The sequence below is a fragment of the Miniopterus schreibersii genome (assembly GCF_964146895.1).
Source record: "Miniopterus schreibersii genome assembly, chromosome: 13".
Classification (NCBI taxonomy): Eukaryota; Metazoa; Chordata; class Mammalia; order Chiroptera; family Miniopteridae; genus Miniopterus; species Miniopterus schreibersii.
In genome coordinates, this window is record NC_138113.1 from 29,090,039 (window position 1) to 29,106,012 (window position 15,974).

Genomic DNA, 15,974 nt, shown 5'->3' on the forward strand with positions numbered 1-15,974 from the left:
CCTATCCTTCAACCTTGACTGGGCTCTTAATGCAATACTTTTGTTTCCCTACTCAGAGGGTATTTCAGACCACTTCCACCCAAACATGTTCCAGTTCATTCTCAGCAAATGACATAACATATTGCTTTAAAGAATAAACATAAACAACCCCTCAACTTCCAGCCACAAAACCCTAGCAGTATCAACACCAATAATTTCCCTTTTTTTTACTATAATCAAAGTCCTTCAAAATTCTTCCTCCTCTATAAGCTAATTCCTCCACCTGAGTTCTGGATCTCATCCCTTTCCCTCCCAACTCTCTACAAACCCCTTTAATTACACCTTTACTCCAAATCTTTAAAAAAAGTGGGGGGGGGCCCTTCCTCAACCCTATACTCTCCCTCGCATTGCCAACACTCTCCATATTCTCAAACTTATTAAAAAATTATCAACATTTACTATCTATTTTCTAAAATCTCATTCAGTCCTCAGGCCCAGCCCTGCCCACTCACACTACCTGCCACTATCAGGCCAACATCTTCCCTCCTTTTCAATAAATTCTCAATCCTGATCTTAAGTGAGCTAGTATTTGGTAATGCTGACCAATCTTTCTACCTTTAAATCTTCCTCTTCTCTTGGTACTCCCTGGTTGATCTGTTACTATCCTGGGGCCCATGGCAAATATACACATACAAGCAATCTCTCTCAAGAACTTCCTAGGTATAATATCCATCACTTCTTGGATGTCCCCTAGATACCTTAATACCAATATATTTAAAACTTATTTATCTTCTCTCCCTAAAACCCACTTCACTCTTTCAACTTCCCTAACTCAGTTTCTCATACTGCCACCCACATATCTGCATATATGGAGTCATCTTTAACGCCTCCCCTTATCCTTCATGTTCATATCCGATCAAACCTCAAGTCCTATGTTGCTATACTCATCCCATTGCATTAATATTCATAACTTCCTCTTTCTTAAGAGTATAACAACAATCTCTATGCTGGTCTCTCTGCTAATAGTGCTACCCATCTCTAATACGTAAGTATATTCAGTAGAATACACATAATCGCTACATATTTTTATAGAATACAAAGCTAAATTAGAATGCTAAATAAAAAAACGTGTGCAAAACACATTACAAATCAGATAATGGGAACTGTAAAGTCAAAGGAATAAATGAGAATAAGTATTTTTCAGAAAAATTCATAATAGCATACCTCAATTTACACTTTTCAACAAAATGTTCACCTTGCAGTAGGCATAACTTTATACCTATTACTGGAAAATACTGCATTACATTGAAATATTAGAAACATTACAGAAATGTTCTTTCATTAAAAATTTAAAAAGAATTGATTTCTTGGAAAACAAAAGTAAGTGCATCTGAAAATGTTTTAATAGCTCTTGCTCTTCATGCTATCAGGAAACACTGAAGCAAATGAAAAGAAATAGACACTGGAGCCAATTCTAACAAAATTTTTTTCTAGTTCCCTGGCAACCTACAAATGATCAATGAATAATTATGTGGAAAAGTTAAGAGCAAGGGTGAGTGATGAGTGCAAGAGGGGTAGAAAAAGCACTAAAGCTTTTAACTGAGACAGTAGAAAATAAGTCTATCAATGTGATATATTAGATACTACAAATGTAGTATACTACAAAAAATGTAGTGGAATGTTCCATGATAAGTCAAAAGGTGGCAAGAAAGCACAAAACAATGTATGGACTCATTACCTGAAGTTTTACTCAGCTCTGCTGAAAATATAGCAGATGGTGATCTGTTTTCTTTCTCTGTACCAGGAGGAAGTTTTTTCTCAGCTTCTTTCACAAGAACTTTGGGTTTAACTATATTGCCTATCTCTGTTTGAGTGGTCAAAGCAGATACATCTGGAGACAGTAAGGGCACCTTTGAAATATCAGACCTATCTTTGGAGACTTCATCTGGGACATGGACTTTATCTTCACCTTTACGTTGTACATTCTTGAAATAAAGGTCATGGGGTAATTCTGAGCGAGGCAATGACCCAGCTCCATCCTCAACATTAGCAATTTCACTTTTGTGGGATACGTCTAGGTCAGTGTATTCCCTGGCTAATTTAGAAGAATCAGTTCTAGAACTGACAAATGTAGGGAACTCATCTATAATCTCAATTGGAGATGAATCTGAAAATGTTTCACTCTCTCTCATTTTTGCTTCCTTAGCAATAAATAAGCCATCGTTTGAATAAACTGTAGTATTGAGCTCCTCCATCTGCAAAGGAGTTTTCTCCTTTTGGGTCAATGTTGGAACTTCACCAGGTGATAAGGTATCTTTTGTGGTGTCTAAATTGGGCTGAAAAGATTCCAAATATGGCTTTCCCCCCTTAGCTGGTGGTGAAGCTCTCACTTTTTCCTTATTTTCATGTTCTGTCACGAACTCAGATGAAGTTTCAATGAGATTTTCTTTCCCAAGTATCACAGCTTCATCTTGCTTTTGTGGAACTTCAGGTATTGAATCATCGCTAAATAAGTCAACTGGTTCAGAATCAGGTGAGGAATCTTCAACTAGCTCAGAATGGTCAGACACTGGCTGTGCAGCTTTTGCTATTTCTGAATAACTAGAGAAATCTAGAATTGGTTCAGTAGAGACCTTTGTTTCTTTAATTAAATCACAAGCAATCGATATATAAGGAGCTTCTGTTTCTTGAACAGCTACACTGATACTTTCAGGCTCTTTAACTCCTTCCTTTGTTCCAGATATTTTTTTAAGTGATACATTCATGGCCTCTTCATACGGTGGTGGATTTTCAGGCTCAAGTTTTATGCTTTCATAATTAACTGAAAGAGGAGCTTCTAATGGTGATGAACTGGGCTGCAATACAGAAGCACCAGCACTAGGAACTATAGAACTTAATGGTGCTTCCATAACAATGTCAGGCAAAACTGGTGAAGGAGTAGCTTCAGATTCTTCAAATGATGGGCAAAGTTGTGCTACAGGGTACAGTGACTCCTGCATAGCTTCTGATGTTTGAACCAAGTCCATTTTTGTTTCAAAAGCAATCTTTGTACCTGTAGCTTCATTCAACTCACTTTCGCATGCTTCCTGTACTAAATCTGGGGTTAGACCTTCAGGCATGTTTGCCACTACTTCCCCAGTCACCTTTGATAAACCATCTGTTGTGACATAATCTGTCTCAGAACCCTGTGTTGCTATAAGGAAAGGGTTTGATGATTTGGTGCTCGTATTCTTCTCTGTTACAATTTGGGCCTTTTTTTCTTCTATTTTTTTTTCATCTGTCTTGTTTTCTGAAGTATGATCTTCCAACACAGGAAAAATGTTTGTTGAAATGCTTCCAGCTGCTGTTGGGCTAAAGGGAGTACATGTGATATATGCCCCTGAACCATCTTTTACAGCTTCTGGTGTACTGGGAAAAGAAGTATCATCATTACTGCTTTCACTCTCTTTTTCATGATTTGTTTGGTCAACGCTATCGGCAAAACCACTCTCCAACTTCCTCTCTCTATTACTTGCAGGAGCCGACACATCACTGTCTTGCTTATTAGTACCTTTCACTTCCCATCCTCGTTCAAATGGTTTGAAGTCTGCGTATTCCTCCCTCACAGGAACTCCTGCTGTAACTCTCTTTTCATTAAAACTGTCCCTTGCTTTTTCTGGAGATATAATTTTGTTCTCTTCTTTAATCAAGTTAGCAAGGGCTACAGGTGACTCTTGTTGATTACGGAGGATGTTGTTACTAACTAGATCCTCCTCTTCATCTTTATTCTTCACAATTATTTCCTTCCCAGAGTTTGCTCCTGTGAAGGCACATTCTGCCTTTGGAGAGACACTGAACGATGATCCCATTTCTGAGTATTCCAATTCTGAAAACTCGGTTAAATCTTTGTCTACAAATGGATTTTTTGCCTTATCTGGAAACCCTTTAGAAGCTTCCTTTGAAGTTTCTTGAATTGTTCCTTTGGTGGGTAATACTGCTGGTAAATTACCAAAGTATTCATGCTCTTTAAAAGAAGTAGCTGAGAGAGGAGACAGAGAAGGAAGAGAAGCAGCAGTTTCAAGCAGGAAAGATGGGAAATCCTCTTGACCAGCGGAAACAGTGTTACCTGGCTGCTCCTTCAAGTCCATAATTTTTTCTGTGACCATGGACAGAAAGGAAAGTTAGAGAATGCCAGTGTTCTTAGAGTTAATCTAAGTTTTATTACAGATTCAAAATAGTGTTAGTAAAAACCTACTATTAACTAAAATTAACTGTAACAATTAACAAATAACAAGTAGCTTTAAAAAATTAAAGCTACTGTCAATAAAACCTGTGTATGGCTACAGAGGTAATTTATATGCTATGCAAAAACATAAATCAGTCTAGTCAAGTATAATCACTAAAAAAGCTAATTTTAACTAGATTTAAAGGAAAAAAAGAGAATCTGAGAAGAGAGTTTGACTGACAGTGTAGAAAAGAAAGGATACTGAGTAATTAAATGCCACAGAGTGACATTCATTCACATGAAAGCCTTTCAGCTATAGAACAAGTACATTTTATTTGGAGAAATGGAATAGCCAATATGTAAATATAAATCAAGGGTCCAAGAATTCCTTACATATTTCCAATTATTAATCAGGTTCTGTCCATTTCTCCTTTGGACATAGCATATAAAGTGCAATTTCAACTTTTTCAGTAGACATTATCTGAATCATGCTAATTTTTAGTAGTCAAACTAATCTATACAGAGTTAACAAAACTAAAGAGTTAAAGTTAGAATACACAGAGGATAAAAGGCTCGCAGAAAGAACTTGCCTGCAGAGGAGTGTATCACAGGCTCAGATGCAGCAGGAAGAGCAAAAAGTGTCTCATCTGAAAAACAAATAGAATATAACCTCAGCAGAAATAAAGACAGATTTGAAAGGAGACAAGACAAGAGGAGCAAGCAAGGGTTCAGTTTATAATGAATTAACACAAAACTTCACCTACAGAGAAAAAGCCAAGATAGAAAAGAAAAAGTAGTACCATTAGTAGTACCATTAATTCAGATTAAATTACCATATATACTATAAAGTTGATTAAATGGTACCCATAGAACCTATTGGTTTTCAAGAGGCAATAACAACATGTTTATGTTAAAGAAACATCATGAACCATTTTGATGGCTTTAAGATACTATTCTTCTCACTTAATATGCCACATCGAAAGCCTTTACTCCCATTTTCAGATAATGAAATTATCTTATCCTAATCAAGCCAAAATTTAAGAGGCATTTTAAAAAAATTACGACACTTGATTAATCTTTCTTATTGGCATATGCTCAGTTCAGAAGAACTTTCAGAGAATCATGCATTTTCTTATTCCAGGTTGTCTACCTTTAAAGAAAAAGATTCTAAGAGTCACTGCACACTATTCTTTGAAGACGTCATGAGTCCCATTACCATTGTCCAAATTACAAAGAAAATTCTAATTGTCATTGGGAAGGTCATTATTATCACCAGTCTTGTTTTAAAATTAACATTGAGGTACTTGTTACTCTAAGTTCTTTACATGCAAGAACTCATTTTACTCCTTGGAGCCCTCTTGCTACAAGCATTGTTGTTAATATCCCCCATTTAACAGGTTAAAAAAAGCAACAACAGAGTGAGAGAAGTTAAGGAATTCACTCAAAACAACTTGTGAGTCTCAAGCAATTCAATTCCAGAGCCCATTTTTTTAACCACACTATATGCAGTATGTTATGGACTAAATATGTGCCCCCCCCCCCGCAATTCTTAAGTTGAAGCCCTAATGTCCAACGTGATGGTATCTGGAATCAGGGCCTTTGAAACGTAATTAGGGTTACATGAGGTCATGATGGTAGGGCCATGGTAAGATAAGATCAGTGCCCTTATAAGAGATACCAGAGGCCTTGCTGGTTACCCTTCCCATTCCCCTTCCCTGTCTCCCCATTCTTTTTCTGCACACACATGTCATGTGAGCATACAGTGAGATGGCAGCCACCTACTACAAGCCGAGAAGAGGTCTCTGAATGAAACCTACCTAGCTGGCACCTTGATCTTAGACTTCTTGGACAGTGCAAAAGAGAAGATGAATAAGCTTAAAGAAAGCAACAGAAAGAAACTATCCAAACTGAATCACATCAAGGGGGAAAAACGGGCTGGGGGGGGAAAAAGAATGAACAGAACCTCAGTGACCTGTGAGATAATCAAGCATTAAAAGTATATGTAATTGGAACCTCCCTCCCTGCAAGGCAATAGTGACTGACACAGAAAAAAATGAAAAAATAAAAAATACATATATATATATATATATATATATATATATATATATATATATATATATATATAAATAAAATGGACTACCATTTGACAATTGTGATGGAAAATGCCAACCTACAAATCCAAGAAGCAGAATAAATACGAACTGCAAAGAAATAAATTGTAAAGGTCAAATTGTTGAAAACCAAAAATAGAGAATATCTTTACAACAGGAAAAAGGCAAGGGAACAGGTATAAAAATGACCTGACCTCTCACTGGAAATAATTTAATCCAAAAGATAATGGACATCCTTAAAATGATGGAAAAAAACTGATAACCTAAAATTATATACACTCAACCATTATTATTCACTGATTCCCTATTTGCAAATTTGTTTTCTGGCTAAACTGGTAATCCCAAAATCAATACTTACAGCAGCAGACATGTACAGAGCAGCAAAACATTCCAGTCACCCAACACATGTTCCCAGGTGAGGTCAAACAAGGAAACCATTTGTCTCCCTGTTTCACTCTCAGACTGTAAACAAGTGTTCTTTATCCAGCATATTTAGTGCCACATTTTTTTCACATTTTTGTGGCTTTTGTTCGTGATTTTACTGTTTTAATTGTTTCCTAAGTACAGTGCTTAAGTGCTGTCTAGTGTTCTTAACCACAAGAAGGTTGTTATGTACCTTACAGAGGTACATGTGTTAGATAAACTTCATCTAGGTATGAGTTATAGTGCTATTGGCCACGAGTTCAATATTAATGAATCAACAATGTCTAGTAAATAATGTGTCTAAATACAAACACACATAAAACAAAGTTATATAGAGACTGGTTAACAAAAATGCTATGACTAGAGGTTCTCAGGGACCTAACCCTGTATTTCGCCTAGGGGCAATGATTCAGTATTTGCTAATTCAGTGTTTTCTGTGACTTTATAAAACATTAACTTCTGTATATAGCAAGATTGACTATACTCATAAACAATATTCTTAAAAAAACATACAATAAAAGTATTATCAGATGAAATATGAAAACAAAAGCTGAAAGAAATTATCACCAAGAGACCTGCACTACAAGAAACTTTAAAGTTCTTCAGACTGAAGGAAAATGACACCAGATAGAAATCTGTATCTTCATGAAGGAACAAAGAATGACAGCAAGGTAAATATATGAGTAGATACAAAATATTCTCATTTCTTAATTTCTTTAAAGAATAATTGATTTTTGAAGCTCAAATAATTACAATATACGATAATATCTGTAGAAGCAAAATGTATGACAATAAAAGCACAAAGGATGAAGGAAGCGATAAAAGAACAAAAACCAGATGGGACAAAGAGAAAACAAAGACTTAAATGAACCATACTAATAATTACAGTGACTGTAAATGGCCCCAATTAAAAGGCAGTTTTCAGAATAGATAAAAACCACACTATGTGCCATTTACAGGATATACACCTTATATATAAGAACATAGGTAGGTTAAAAGTGAAAGAATCTAAAAGGACGTATCATTCAAGGACTAAAGTAGACTCAAAGACAAGGGGTATTATCTTGAGATTATCAGAGATAAAGAGGGGCATTTGGTAATGATAAAGGAATAAACAGACACAACACTAAATAGCTATATAACATCACTAAAGGTGTACGGTAAAGGTATATAGGAAATACATGAAGCAACAACTAAAGGGAGACAAATCTACAACTTTTATTTAAAAATTTTAATACTCAACTCTCAATTAATTGACTACACACACATGCATATAATCAACAAGGATATAGATGATTTAGATAATACTATTAATGAAGTAACCTGACTTATAGAGCACTACAAACAACAACAGAATACTCATTCTTCTCAAGTACACATGGAACATTCACCAAGATAAACCATTTCCTGGTCTATAAAACAAGTCTCAATAAACTTAAAAAGACTGACATCAGTGTATGTTCTTTGACCACAATAAGACAAACATATCTGGAAACCTCTCAAATGTTTGAAATTAAACTACACAATTTTAAATAACCCATGGGTCACAGAATATATCACAGGGAGAATTAAAGCATATTTTAAATGACATGAAAATGGAAATTTGTGGGATACAGGTAAAGCAGACTGAGAGGAATTTATAGCTCTAAATGCTTTTAGAAGGATTAAATTCAAAGAGCTTCCACCTTATAAAACTAGAAGAAGAAAAAAAGAGCAAGTTAAACCCAAATAAGTAGAATAACAAAAATCAGAGAAGAAACCAATTATAGAAAGTCAGCAAACAAGAGAGAAAAATCAATGAAACCAAAAGTGAAGAAATCAATAGAACTGATAATCCGTAAAACTATCAAGAAAAAGAAAAGATAAAAAAACTGGTAATGGAAATAAAAAAGGAACTATCACTTTAGATCTTAAAAACGTAAGGAATCTATCCATTCCTTCTAGGCTGTCCCAATTTGCTGGCATAGTTATTCATACAAATGCCTTTCTTATTTATTGCTGTGCTCTGCTAGACCCTGAGATAATAATACATTTATTCAACAAAATTATGTACGCATCCAGCTCCCTGGCTACCCCCAACCCCCTCCTCCCACACATGGTTCCAAACTCTAACCTTTGCTTTTAGATTATTAGATTTCATCTTTGCTCTTGTGTATCACCTGTTGTTTTTCCCAATTAATAGTTCTGTTGTAATGTAAGTGTGTGAGAAGAAAGGCTCTAGAGTAAGACTATCTGGGCTCAACTGCCAGCTCCACTGCCCACTCCACTGCCCGCTGAGATCTCTTAGCCTTCATTCCCTCCCCTGTAAAATGGAGAAACAAAGTTTTTTGGAGATAGTTGTGAAAAATAAACAAGACAAAAAAGAGTGTCTCTAGTGGCCAGATCTTCTGTCTCCAGAAGAGATGGGGTTGGGGGAGACTTATTTAGGGCAGGAAGGGGGTCTTTTGAAACTGTTCTAAAGCCTCATTGCTTGTGACCTTCTCTGTGTGCAGGTGAGTTCCATGATCACTCTCAAGGGCAGCGTGCTATTGAGGATTCCTGGCAAGTCTAAATCTTCATATGTTCATACACTTTTTGCCAAATCAAGGTAGACTGTAGCCTTCCTGTTTCATCCTTCACTGATTTTTCTTGTTAATGAAGGGATGTGTCATATACTTGAATTAATGGCACTCTGGAGTGGTGCTAGGTATGAACAGGTGTCAGATGCTTTAACACTGGACCCATGTTTATGCTGAAGAGGTGATCCTCTATTTTCACTAGGATCTTGGTCATTCTCCTATTTGGATGCCTTTTTAATCTTAGCAAAGTACAACTGCTGATGAGAGGGACATTTTTCATTAACTTCCTGAGAATCATATTTCCAAAAAGGGGACTAAAGATGTTTGGAGTTATTTAAAATTGTGACTTTGAAGAGTTTATAAGTGTCAGAAAATTCTATCACCTTTGTTAATCTTCAAAGAGAGCAATATAATTATGAACAAGTTCATGCCAATAAACTAGACAACTTGATGTCTACTCATCAAGATGAAATAGACAAATACCTTGAAAGGCATACATTTCCAAAACTGGCAGAGAAAGAACAGAAAATATGAATAGCCCTAAATTACTTAAAGAAAGTATACGTATAACTTAAAATCATCTCCACAAAGAAACCACTAAGCCCAGCTGGCTTCACTAATAAAGTCTATAAAGTCTAAGGATGCTTACACAAACTCTTTTAACAAATAAAGAGTAAACATCTCCCAAAATGTTTTATAAACTTACACATAGCAAAACCAGACAAGGATATTACAAGAAAATAAATTTACAGAAAAATACCCCTTACACATACAGGCAAAAATCTTTACCAATATATTAGCAAACTGAATCCAGTGATTCATAAGAAGTATATTTATTACCAAAAGGGTTTAAACCCAGGAATACAAGATGAGTTCAACATTCAAAATTAAATAATGAAATTTATCACATTAACAGACTAAAAAAGAAAAGTCATATGATTGTCTCAATAGATGCCAAAGGCATCTATAAAAAGGCATCTTACTTCCCTCTTACAACAAAAAATTTTTTAGAAAGAAAAAAGCTGGAAGTTACCTTTAACAGTCTATAATCAATTGAAAAGAGGGGGGCAAAATCTATATAACTCAGTATTTCAAGTGTTTCCTATAAAGCAGCCTAGAATACCTAATGTTTATGTTTTAAATCTTACATTTCACAAAATTATAAGCTAAATTAAAAAATAAAATAAAAACCATGGGTTGGTAGAAAAAATATGTAATATCAATACTAAAAATATGTGACTTCTTTCCTAATTTAATCCATAAATGTAATGTAACCCACTATAATTCCAACATAGGGAGAGGAGACTAGATAAACTTTAAAGATCAGATAGAAAATTATACATGCATAGAGCAAGGAAAAATAATTGTGGAAAAGTCCTATCAACTAGTATTTTATTTAAAAGTTATAGCCTATGGCCCTGGCCAGATGATTGGAGGCTGTCCTATACACCAAAAGGCTGCGGGTTTGATTCCCAGTCAGGGCACATACCTAGGTTTCAGTTTGATCCCAGGTCGGGGTGGGTACAGTAGGCAACCAATCAATGTTTCTCTCTCACATTGATCTTTCTCTCTCTCTCTCTTCCTCTCCTCTCTCTCTAAAAATCAGTAAAAAAATCATATCCTCAGGTGAGGATTTTTTTAAAAAGTTATAGCCTATGTATGTGTGTCAGATAGGTACTGGACTTACTGGGGGATCACCTCCTAAGTTACATAAATGTTTAACCACTACCACTATGATGTACACCTGAAACTAATATAATATTGAATGTCAACTGTAACTGAAAACATTTTATAAAGTAATTAAAATAAATAACAGTTATAGCAATTAAAACAAAAAACTGGAACAGAAAATATTTCACTCATACTATAGGTATATGACAAAAGTGACATTTCAAAATAGTAGAGAAAATGGTGTTGAGACAAATGGACAATCATATTCAAAAATAAAATTATATCACTACTTCACTCTCTAGAACAAAATAAACTACATTTTAAATATTAAGATGAAATCATAAAAATACCAGGAGAAAACATGAGAGAAATTTTTATAAGACATATATATAAAACAAAGATCAGGTACTCCTACATCTATAAAAACAACAACAAAAAAGTCAAAGCTGTGACCAGAAAAATGTACTGGCACCTAAGCCTAAAAAATATGGCACCTGAGCCAATTTTAACAAATACTGGGAAATATGAATTTAAAAAATAATTTGCTAAACCATTTACTAGTTTATCAATCTACTGTATTGGTATGGCAAAAGAAAAAAGGTACTTTAACACATTGGTGAGAATATAGGTTGGAACAACTCTTTGTAGAACAATTTGGCATTATCTATCAACATTTTAAATGCATATAGCCTTTGAACCAGTGATTCTACTAGCATGAATTTATCTTACAACACACAGAGAGCAGCATGTATTACCAAAGAAGTTTATATAAGGGTGTTTACAGCAACATTATAACAGAAAAGGCTAAGAAAACCTAATCATCAACAAAAGGCTAATTAAATAAAATACGGTACATTCATATACCTTGTATATATAAGTAAATATACGCTTTAATTCATAACACTTGGGATTTTTATTGAGAGAAAATATTGTAGTAATTCTGGCTCTATACAGAATGTGAAGATCAGCATTCATCTGTTAATTTTTATTCATGCAACAAAAATATCTGAGTGTCTACACCACATCTCTGTGCTCAGCAATGCAGACATAATGTAATATAGTCCTTTTCCTCAAGGAAAAAAGGTAATACAGCCCCTTTACTCAAGGAGCATACAGTCTGGTAGAGACTAGAGATGAGTAAACACACCATGATCATATATATGGTATGATATAAATGATGAAGTAAGAACAGAATGTTATGGGAACACATGAAGAAAGTAACTTAAAAATTAATAATCACCATGTCAAGAAACAAAAACTCAGAAGCTTAAATGTGAAGTTATCAACTTCTCCCTTAGAGGTGAAAAGAATGATAAAGCCATCAGTCTGAGACCTTAGCATCAGTAAAGCTGGGTCTTGCCATCTTGCATGCCTGTGTCCACAAAGGTCACATTCACCATTTAAACACTGCTGATGAACTATGATTCTGCCCTTACAGTTCCCACATCTCTGGTGCTGTCACTCTCAGGGAGACTTCTAGTATCTATATTTAGAAACAGGAACAAAACATCTCAAGGACTGTACTATAAGAATAGTGTATCTGCAACATTTACTTCTACTAAATCAGTTTCCAAAGAATCGAGAAATATACCCATTTGGTTCGCACTTGCATCCTGGGCTAGCAAAGTACCTTTACAATGTGCCATTTAAATTGGGGCCTTGCATCAGTAGGGTTTCAAATAAATTGCTTTTAGGTATATTATGAAATAACTACACATAAAACAAAGCTAATTATTGGACAATAGATAATATGCCCCTTTTAAAAAATGTTTCATATAATATAGCAAATTTTCCAAGTTCACAGGGATATAGTATAAAACAGCATGTTTTCTAAACACTGTTCCACATAAATATTTATCAAAGACTCGATATATATTCATTACATCGTTCTAAAAAGGATTTGAGGTAGCTTGCTAGTTACTAAAAAAGCACTATAAATTTACATTGCTTCACAGGAACCAATCTGAAACATAATTCATCCTATCCATAAGGAGCATACCACTTGTTCCTAGTCAGGAAATTAGAAATTATTCAGAATCTCTAAATTCATCAGTTCTATTCCTTGTTATCATTTGTTAGATAAACATGGAAGGAAGATGGGGACTGAATAGTGCATGACATCTCCTTCTATACAGGCATCTTATACTAAGATTTAAACTACATATCACTTAAAATCTTTTAACATTTCTAATATGTGCTCCTAAACCAATATAAATGATAATATAATAAATGGCTTTATAAAAAAAAAAAACTAATAGTTTTTCATCTCCAAGATATGACCCTATACTTAAAGCAATATTCAATTCAAACTTCCATTGCAATTAACAACTATGGACAGTCTCTGAAATTGATTTAATAAGCACCAACATTCTTTTCTTTGTATTTTCATTCATAGCCTCAAAGTCCTATCAATTCTTCTTTCATAAAACCTCTTTGTAACCTAACTATAAAAATACAGATTCACAACCAACCAAAGAAACCACACTTCCCTTCTACTCCATTTTCACTTAACTAGTAGTGAACGAGTTCAGGTTCTACTCATCTGTCTCAGAACTATTGCAAAAGCTTTCTAAATTAGTTGCCATGCTTTCCTTTCCAACCTATCTAGAATATGGTCACCAACTCCTTTTCTAACACTGCTTTCATGATGCCACCCATGCCGCAGTTCAGTCATCTCCAATGGCTTCCCAATGCCCAAAGCAGTAAACCAGAAGTAAAAAGCTACTTGTTAATAAGTTAATAGATTTTTCTAGTAAGATGAACTCTCAATCTCTAACAAACCTGATTTTTTTATTTTCTAAAATAATTTCCTTAAAAAGAAATTAATTATTAATGTACAATCAGGTACTCGTGAATGAAAGGATTTCAAAACGATTTACAGACTATGCAGATTTGTCTCTGTAGACCTAAAACATAACTTCCAAGAAATAGTATATCTAACCAATGCATGAAAACCTGTCTCAAAATCTTTAAATTTCATGGTAAATCTGCCACAAGTTTAATTGGCCTAGTCCCGGAAAGGAATCCAAAGGTTTCCCTACCGTAAGAATACAATCATTTTGCCCTTTTGTTCTCTAGGATTCAATTATGATGCAGTACGAGGCTAAACCTGTCCACACAAACAGCAATTCCTCTTATTCGGCAGCTGAGAACCCTGGCAAACCTGAGCCCCCTTGGAACCCAACGCCCACATCCCATTTCCCGGCTCGGTTTCGCCGGTGCGGAGTTGCCACATCAAGACGCGGGTAAACTGGGCGGTGGCAGGACTTGGCCAGAACTCTCCCACCCAGCTCTCCACACGCCACGCCGCTGGAGGCGCTCTCCCTTCGCTGCAGCTGGGTCAATGTGGGCGCTTTCCAATGGTCAGCTCCCCACCAGCGCAGGAGGAGGGGAAGCGAGGTGAAGCGCATGGGGGCCACCCCGGCCAGGGAAGGGGCGAGGAGGGGGGCCAGGGCTGAATGCTGGCAAGCAAACTAGCAGCGACACCGCGCCTTTTCCCTGGGAGAAACCCAGACGGGGAGACAAAAGATTAGGGCGCCAAAGCCTTCCCATCCTCACCCCACAACCAGGCCAGCCCAGTGAATCCACAGCCCTACTTCCTCGACACACACCCAGCTCCTGCGAGAGGTGGGCGGGTGCCTCACTTCCGGGACGCAGTGGAATGGGGACCAGAGGGGAGAGCCTGGGAGCGCGCGGGGCGCACGTGTTACCCGCGGCCGGGACAGACAATAAAGAACCAGCCCGGGCTTCCCCCGCCGCCCCACCCAGCCCCTGGCAGCTCCCACCGGGGGAGGGGGGGACGCCTTCGCCCGGAGGTCTGCAGACAAAGCCCCTCGGGGCGGAGAGGGGGGCTCCGCCGCAGCTGCCGGGGCTGCACACAAAAGAGGGAGGGGCGCGAGGGGCGGCGCGAGGCGGGAGGGCCGGGCACTCACCCACGGAGCCTGAGGAGCCCCTGCGCTTGGGCGCGGCCGGCGTGGAGGGGGGCGCAGCGGGGGCCGGGGCTGGCGGCGTCCACGCGGGCTCGGCCTGGGGGCTCACGCTAGCCGGGGGCGGAGGGGGGGGCCGGGCCGGAGGCTCGTCGTCCTCGGGAAGCTTGGAGGACGAGACTGCGGCAGCGGAGGGTAGGGATGGCGCGGACGAGGCGGGACTCGGGTCCCAAGACTGATGCCTCTCCAGGGCGGCAGGGGGCGCGGCCGGCAGGGGTCCCCGGGGCGCCGGGGGCACGAAGTCATTGTCGAAGTCCAGCAGGGGCGCGGCGGCGGCGGGGGCGGCGGGCACTGGGGCTGCCGACAGCGCGGCAGCGGGCTTCCTCTCCAGCACCTCCAGCTCCTCCAGGTCCTCGTCCTCTTCCTCCTCCTCTTCGTCCTCCTCTTCCTCCTCGTCCTCCGGTTCCGTCACGAACTGGTACTTGAACGTGGGCTGAGGCCGGGGCGGGTTGTCCGAGGACGAGGAGACCAGAGACGACTGGTCCGTGTCTTCCATGGCTGGCGGGTCGGAGAGGATGCTGCAGCTGCTGCCGCCGCCGGACGCTTTCCTCAGAGCCGCGGGCTGCGGTGGGGGTTGGGAAGGGCTGCAAGGGGCAGGGCCGAACGAGACGAGGGACCTGCCGAGGCGACGGCTCCCGGAACAATGAGACTGCTCCTCCTGCCTCCGCACCCGTGATGCGCCACCCGCCCCGTCCCCAGTTGCCGCCGCCGCCCAGGCCAGCGAAGCGGAGAGGCCGGCAGACTCCCCGCCCAGTTTGGCGTGATTCACCCTCCCCTGCTGGCATGGGCTGGCGCGGGAGGGAGGGAGCCAATCGGCTACGGAATAGACATGAAGGACAACCAGCCGGCCCAACGGAAAGGAAAAGAGGGGAAAGTGGGTGTGGCTCTTTGCGCTTCCTCTCTCTTACTGGCTGGGTTGGGTTCGGTGGGTGGGGCTTGAAACTGGCCACCCCACCCTCCACCACGGGCAGTTCAGGGTAGGGGCTGGGGTCTGGGCCTTGCGCGCCGCGGAAGGCCGGGCTGCAGTTAGAGGATTGCGAAA

General features: G+C 38.9%; 1 protein-coding gene across 4 annotated transcripts in view; it reads right to left on the reverse strand.

Annotated features, from left to right (window-relative positions):
* Positions 1-15,703, reverse strand: part of RTN4 (reticulon 4) — a 56,350-nt gene extending 40,647 nt beyond the window's left edge. The window contains exons 1-3 of one of the 4 annotated variants that reach the window (XM_081156752.1): positions 14,879-15,703; positions 4,774-4,830; positions 1,718-4,114 (exon numbers count right to left, since the gene is read on the reverse strand). In XM_081156752.1, coding sequence (XP_081012878.1) covers positions 1,718-4,114; positions 4,774-4,830; positions 14,879-15,428 — 3,004 coding nt within the window. In that variant the 5' untranslated portion in view covers positions 15,429-15,703. Of the gene's footprint in view, positions 1-1,717; positions 4,115-4,773; positions 4,831-13,987; positions 14,190-14,878 lie in introns of those variants that run through there. The other 3 variants (XM_081156753.1, XM_081156754.1, XM_081156755.1) reach the window with 3 other exon arrangements.
* Positions 15,704-15,974: the final 271 nt, after the last annotated feature.